At 39.9% G+C, this 7,910-nt stretch overlaps 1 protein-coding gene across 1 annotated transcript; it reads right to left on the reverse strand.

Moving 5' to 3' along the window:
* Window positions 1-778: 778 nt before the first annotated feature.
* Window positions 779-7,270, reverse strand: LOC118562457 (GDNF family receptor alpha-1-like; the record flags this gene model as incomplete). The annotated part of the gene is made up of 3 exons (XM_036134906.1): window positions 6,571-7,270; window positions 6,025-6,333; window positions 779-875 (listed from the first exon to the last, which is right to left on the reverse strand). Coding segments are annotated over exons 1-3 (443 nt in total), but the record flags the coding sequence as incomplete, so codon positions are not given.
* Window positions 7,271-7,910: the final 640 nt, after the last annotated feature.

Consider the following 7,910-nt stretch of genomic DNA (forward strand, 5'->3'; position numbering starts at 1 on the left):
GCTGAGCAGAGTGACTGTAATACGGTAAGTTGATTCAGTCACAGTGAGAGCCAGAAACAGCAGGAGGCAGAGTACAAGAAGCAAAAAAAGCCAATTTTTTTCAACTGAAACGATGGCTGGCCAGTTCAGCAGATGCATTCCTCCAGCCAGAAAGCCCGACGCTGTGGAGTGCCAAAGGGTTCTGCACATGTCACAAAACCCTTCCTCTATCATTGCCACTGAATGCAGACAGATGGCTAATTGCTCCTCTGTGAAACTAATATGGGCTTGCCTAAGTGTCTGCGCTCAGGTCCACCTTAGACGGCTGGGAACATGTATGACATTTAAATTTTACAAAAGCAAACTACCTTTTGAATCCAGACATTGCGCACTAACAGGTTCCTGGAACACATACACATCAGACTCCACTCTAAAAGGATGATTATTTCACAACTAGCAGACAAATGCGATGTTCAGCATTAGCGCCATGACAGTAGAAAACACGCAGACTCTGATCATCGCTTTCAGGGCTAGAAATGAAATATACTAAATTATTCTGCTTTGTGTACCATGGGTCACAGTGGCAGATAAAAGCTTTTGTGATGGATAATGGCATTGAAAGCTACAGCCTGAAAACCAGACAGCGATAGAAAAAGAGTGGTGTTCAAATATAGTGACGGATTTGTTGCAGTGATGTGGTGTCTTATACTGAGTGCTACTTTGAAATACCAGGGATACAAACAGTGACTTAACACTGCACAAACTGAGACCTTTAAGAAGTGAAAAAGAAAAAAAAAACTTCAGCCTCTTACCAGCTATGATGGGAGCCAAGCGAAAGATGTCTGAGAGCCGGCTATTGACTGGTTCATATGGAGAGTATTCCAGTAAATCATTACCTGCGGAACAAAAACAGATTGTCAACTTGAGTGGTTAAATTACGTGTGTGTGTGTGTGTGTGTGTGTGTGTAAGTCTACGCATGTTTGTTTCCACCTCGTTTAAGTTATGTCATTAGACGTCCGCAATTCTGAAGAGTAAACTTCACTCCCCATGGTTTTAACAAGTTTACCATAATTTTGTATGTAAAAAAAAATATACATTTGAGTTTCTTTTATTAGATGTATATCAATGAAGAAGTGTCTTGCTTAATATAGAGGGGGGAAAGATAACTATTGAGCCGCTCAACCTTTTTCTCAGCATTACTTAGATGGGGTTGCTGACATGAAATTTGCTCCAGATGTTGGTTACTATCCAAACATCCTTCACATACAGTGAAATCAATATCTATGAACCCATACATTTAATTATGTGTATTAAAGGGGAATAACAAAGAGAATACATTTTGAGAACATGGAAAAAACAGGCTACAAAAAGCCAAGAAAATAGCAGAACTCTGCCAGTATCCGGAAAGCAATTATGTTTCCTATCGGTCCAAATTAACATTGAATATTTAGTGCTGACTGATGTCCTAGAAAATTATTTTCTATTAACAATATATTTGATAGGAAGCATTTCAAAATGTTTAAAGGAAAATAACTCTCTTGAGCATCACAGCCTTCACAGCAAAACAGACTGATGACGTTGGTTACAGATGTATTTATAGACTTCTGAGTGTGCACTGTTGAGGCCATAATCTGGAAGTGGAAATATCATCATTTCACACCATAAACCAGCCATGAAAAGATGCTCTTCGCTAGATTTTCGGGAGAGGCTTCAAAAGCATAATCAAGAGATTTCTCCAGGAGGCAAGGAACACTCACAGACAGCTTCAGAAACATTAACAGGTATTTTCAGACAAATGGACTGAACTTGTGCAGCGTTTTTCTAGACATATTGACCACTCAACACGCTTTGCACTAGAGCCACACTCACCCAATTGCACTCACAAATGCACACTTTCATACAGAGATACGTAACTTGGGGTTAGTTGCCTTGCCCAGGGGCACATTGATATGTGACAAGGGGATCCTGGAATCAAAGAGCTACTTTAGCAGAGCCACAGTCCCTGCTAATAGATTTATTATATGAACAATATGTAATTAACAAAACTGAAAAAGCTGCTATGCTATCCACACTCACAGCTTAAAAGTTTTCTCCAGAGGTTTAATGGAAAATAAATGGAGAAATGTGCCTGTCTGTCTGTCTGTCTGTCTGTCTGTCTGTCTGTCTGTCTGTCTGTCTGTCTGTCTGTCTATCTATCTATCTATCTATCTATCTATCTATCTATCTATCTATCTATCTATCTATCTATCTGTCTGTCTGTCTGTCTGTCTGTCTGTCTGTCTGTCTGTCTGTCTGTCTGTCTGTCTGTCTGTCTGTCTGTCTATCTATCTATCTATCTATCTATCTATCTAACTATGCTATAACCAACTGTTCCACTTTTTTCTAAATATTAAAAAAAATAATTGTAATTAGTTGTTCAATATTTATTCCCTGTCATTCCATTTTATTATCCAGCAATTATTTTGGACTCATTTGTACTTTTTGTTGTTGCTGCTGTTATCATCGTCTTCTGTGAAAAAGGTTGAAGTGTTCAATTCTTCTTTCCCCCTATGTATATAGCAATTTCATAGATAAAAAAGTTATGTTGGTTCAAACTAATAACATCTAGAGGAAGGGTTAGGTTGGGCAGGGTTAGCTCTAGCTGTTAATACTGGGGGTGAGGATATGTTGTGTCAAGAGATGGACCGATTAGATTCCTCTGGCTGATACTGATTTCTGTTTTTTTTTTCACCTGCGTATTTTTTTACTCTCAAGATTAAAAGACAAAATATAGAAAAATAGTGTTGACATAGGTGGTAGTTTTGATTTGAACAGAAAATGGCAGAATGTATACAACAAATCAGCATATTCTTAAAGCTGCAGTAGGTAACTTATGTATGAATGTATTTTTTTACATATTTGTTAAAACTGTCACAATGTCCTGACAGTAAACTATGAGACAGATAATCTGTGAAAAATAAAGCTCCTCTGGCTCCTTCCAGTGGTCCTACTGCCATCTGCAGAATTAAAACGTTCCCGGTCAGAAACAACCAATCAGAGCCAGGGGGAATGTCTGGCTCTGATTCGCTGTTAGCAGTAAATCACTCGTATGTATGCACTGCTCACACCTGCTCCCCGCAGAGCGTTGCTGTCATTTAAGCTCAAGATTGCCAGTAGGCTCCAGCCGGGCATAGAAATGGTGGAGAAACAACCAGCTGTACAAGAAAACGGCCTTTTGCTGGAGAGGCACCTGCTCAGAAAACAAAGACAGGTAAACACTGTGGGGGAGCAGCTGTGGAGGAAGAGCTGCAGTGGAGAAAAGAGCGAGGAGGAGGGACCTGTAAGGTGTGCTTGTTCAAATGTTCAAACAAAGTCCACAGTTTTCTCAAAACTCCCTACTGCTGCTTTAACTGTGGTGCTGATTTATGCATACTGACAGAAAAAATTGACACTCTTTAGTTCTTAGGCATTTATAATGAAGGGAAGAAAATAATAGAGAGAGCACAGATTATGATTTCTGGTCGAGTGATTGGTGTAAAATAAATATGTCTCCTATTAGGATTATTGTGTGTTTATGTATGTGTCGGCATGACATAATTTGAATAGTCATTAAAAGATGTAGTCTATTCTTTGACACTATAATACACGCTGATTATTCATTGCTTATTACATTGTCTGTGTTTGTTTAGTGAACTTTAGTATTTAATAATTTTAACATCTCTGGGGAGATCGAGGTAGAGATTTGCCTTGCCTTTGCTTTCTTTTAGCAACACACTGCTAGATCTAACATGGTATTAAGGCTTCTTTGGTGACATAAAATAGAACCTAAGAAGGTGCAGCATCAGAATGTCTGCATTTAATGAATATGTAGCTTTATAGGATTATGGTTCAGGCATTAAAGGCAAACACAACCAGAATTGCTTTAATTCATGTATTTCATACGGCCAAATGTTTTAGCTCAAAGTCCAACACAGACCTGAAGCCTGCTAAGGTTTCTTAACCAAACTATATCTTATATTTAGGAAAACTGATTTCATCCTTAGAAATAACCAAATTCACTTTGTGACATAATAAGAGACAACAGTCACTCTTATTCAGTTTTTACCTGTTAAATGTTCATTTCTATTTACAGAATGAAGCACTCATTGACTTGCTTGTTTTAGGTTTTTCTTGTCCTCAACTCAACTGAAATAATGCATTATGGGACATTTGTAGTGTTCATATGGTCTAGTCTGGGAGCAGACAGGGGGGGGGGGGAGGCTGCGGCCTTGCTAGGGGTGTGATTACTTTGTCTCTGCTCTGGTTCTCAATAAAGTGTTGGAACTTGATGAAATCACTGCTTCCTTTTATTCAATAAGTAACTGGGGAATCAGTTATCATTAATTTGCCACAACATCCAACAAGCTGGATTTAAAATCAAATGTGGAAAAGCTGAATTTCTTATGCATAAACCCTCAAGAGAATTGTTCATTTATTGTTCATTTATTTGTGTTTTGAAATAAGAAGATTTAAACACAACTTGAACAAGCAACCGTTTAATTTGGGAAGATCTTCTTTTCATTTTATAACAATACCATAAAATCACAGGCGAAGAGAAATTTCACATGTTTTCTCATATTCCATAACACCCTTCACAGCTCAACCTTCACTAGTGAAGGATAAGGAAGGAGAACTTGACTAAAAAAGGATGTGACCAGCTCCACACATTCACTGTCATGGCTGTGTTATAAACCATCGTGTTTTATATACTGTCAAAACCAATATTTTAGTGCAATTGGATCGCCTGTTAAACAACTTTTTGAGAAATTAAAAAAAAAAAGTTGGCAAATGATTCTAAAGCTTCTACTGAATTTACAGTTTTTCATTTGGAGCTTAACTAAAGGAGGATTTTGTTTATTTTTTTCATTTTAAAGGACAAACAAAAGCTAAAAAGGGAAGCGGCATGACCGGTGCAGCATACAAAAGACACAGTGGCTGAGTTCAGACGGTAACATGAGACGCTACAATCATCCCTTGAAAAAGGTAATGATAATGACACCGGCCACATTTCGGCATAGGTTGACTCATGGAGTTATCGCTACATTGTGAGACTAACTGGCCTTCCCGCCTCGTCATGGTAAATAAAACCTTACATGATGCAGTCTCAAGTCATTGACAGTTTCCACTCGTGCAGAGAGTGTGGGTCATGTCCAGTGGCTCAGCGTGATCTTGGCAGCGGATGTTGTCCCAACCATCACACATGAATATGCCCTTTATGTCAAAGTTTGGTGTTTGTGTTTTATCCGCCAAAAGGCATAAACATGGAGACAGCAGCAGAGTTGTTCCTGCCCAGGGCACCAAGCATTTTTAAACCTTCTGCCAGAATTGATTGACCAGGGAGCTTTTCCACATAAAAAATAGAACATTTGCTGTTTATTAATAAAAAATTTAAAAGCCTGCTTGGTGTCCAATAGTAATGTTGCAGAATTTCATCTTGAATATATAAATATCCATTTACCATAGCCAAAATCTGTGACCATGTGCTTCTGTCGACTTTACGATAAAGGCTTCTCTGCTACTTTAACTTTATTTCTAAAGCACTTGGACACAATTTAATTCACCTCTAGTGCAAAATCTAAGTTAAACCTGAATTTAAATCGCCTACATTGAACAGAGATTTCCTAGATACTCATTCCTAAGTGTTGGAGAGTGGTGCCCTAGTGGTTAGAGAGCAGGGTGCTCTTTCCTGGAGAGGCTACAACGTTCTGGGTTCAAATCCCACTGACTGCCACTCTGGGTTCCCGAGCAAGACGTTTTGCATCAGATTGCTCCCTTGGCACCACAGAGAGGCAGCCCGCTACTCCCTAAGGGTTGAGTTAAACGCAGAGGGACACATTTTATTGGAATGTATATTGCAATGGCAAATAAAGATGATTATTGAAACAAATTTTGAAATTAACTAAACAGTTATTGTGTTTGTTAGATATATTGAGACAATTATGACGCATGTAATGCAATGTTCAACCTTCCTGTATACATATTTATATGTGTGTGTTTGCATTCCACTCTGCCTCATTCAAGCTCACCTTGCAAACTCTGAAATATGCTCCAAAAGATCCTGAGGCAGTTCTTCTCCTTCTTCATGCCTCTCCTGCACCTGCAGTTGTACAGGGAGCTCTGCTTCATGGCTTCTATGGCGCTGCGGCACTCGCCCTGCGCCTCGGGACCGGTGACCGCGCTGAAGTTGCTCTCCCTCCCCGCCACGCACTGCCTCATCATCCGGTACTTGGTGCTGCAGGAGTACTCCTTCAGACATTGCTCGCTGGCCTTCACGCAGTCCAGACGGACAGCACGGGAGGCTGAGCCGCCGTCACCTTTCAAGGTGAACAACGAATCTGAGAGCCACAGAAACTCAGTCAGGTTTGAGAGTAATTGGAGACGGTTAGGCGGTTTTACGCACGCCAACAGGAGCAAAGGAATAGACAACATCATAGCGCAATACATGCAGTGAGCGCAACAAAACTTTATTGGCCCTAACTGGAAATTGGCATCGCATTGAAAAAGAAAATCAGTTAAATCAAAGTGCGCTTGATATATGGAAATACACTGATAAAAACGAGAATGCCACTTACCCAAAATGGACAAAATAAATACCAAAGTTAAAATCATTGCGCTTCTTGAATGTCTTTTTTGAAGATTTAGTCAACTGTTGCTGGAATTAAAATAAACTCCCAGAAGAACTCGTCGGACTGATCCACTTTCCTTCTGGCTGCCGATCAGGTGAGCCGAGGTAGCGACACATTCTTTAGATCCAACAGTGGCAATCCAAATGCTCGAATAAAACCACCGCCTTGAGAATCCGCCGTTCTCTTCCTGAAAGACCCTCAGAACAAGTAGCCTAAGTCGTGAATCAGCGCTGACTGACTGTTCCCACTTCGCCCCGCTGTTGTTCCGACCGCTCTGAGTCTGAGCAGCCGATGCGCGCTGTTAGAGTTGCGCATGAGGGGGGCCAAACTTAATAAAACACCACAGCGCAAAAAAAAAAAAAAAAAAAAAAAAAACAGTCAGTGGCCGCCCGCAAACTGAACAATCAGTAGAACTTAACCAAGGTGTGGAGAAAGTTAGTTTTGTCCATCAATATAAATTGTATCCCAACATTTGAAAAAAACAAATAAATAAAAATAAATAATCCCTCCATGCAGAGCAGGTGAAACCACAGAGTAATTACGCTGTTTGATCCGGACCAACCTCCACTCTGAGGGAAAACTGAAGGGATCGAGATGTGCAACGCATGGGATGTGTGACGTCATGCGTCTTTCCACTAAATGACCGTCATAGATCCTTTGATATCCGGACCTGGACTTGCAAGAGAATCGGGATTCTCTCTTCCAAAGTCATGCAGCTGCAACTTAATATCTCGGAATATCGTAGAAACGTTGGTTTATGGATTCGTTACACAGCGGGACAGTGTTTCAAGCATTTATTTCAGTTTATTTTAAAGTTCAAGGCATATAGCTATAACAAAACCCTCACATTTAGATTCACTGAAAACTGGAATGTAACACAAAGCCAATGATATATTACTATGTTGTAAACACCCTCCTCATCGTGGGTAAGCAACAAAAGGTCATTGCTAAGGAAGCTGGCCATAATAGAAGGTTTAGTGGAAGGAAAAAAAGAGCATGTGCAATATCAATAACTAAAGATTTGTGATCTGTTAAAGTGTTTGTCGACATTACCAGTGAATGTAACTGAAGCTGGAGTCAGTGCTTTAAGAGCCACCGCACAAAGGCAAGTCAAAGGTGTTGGTTACAACTGATTTCTCTCTGCAAGTCACTATTGAGCCAGAGACAATGAAAAAATGAGCTTACAATGGCTAAGGTGAAAAGTACCGTTTTGTTGCTCATCTCCCAGTCTTCTTTTCAGATAAAAGTAACTTCAGCATTTTAGCTGGAAATCAAAGTCTGGGGGG

The sequence above is a fragment of the Fundulus heteroclitus genome, unplaced genomic scaffold, assembly GCF_011125445.2.
Source record: "Fundulus heteroclitus isolate FHET01 unplaced genomic scaffold, MU-UCD_Fhet_4.1 scaffold_935, whole genome shotgun sequence".
NCBI classification, from domain to species: Eukaryota; Metazoa; Chordata; class Actinopteri; order Cyprinodontiformes; family Fundulidae; genus Fundulus; species Fundulus heteroclitus.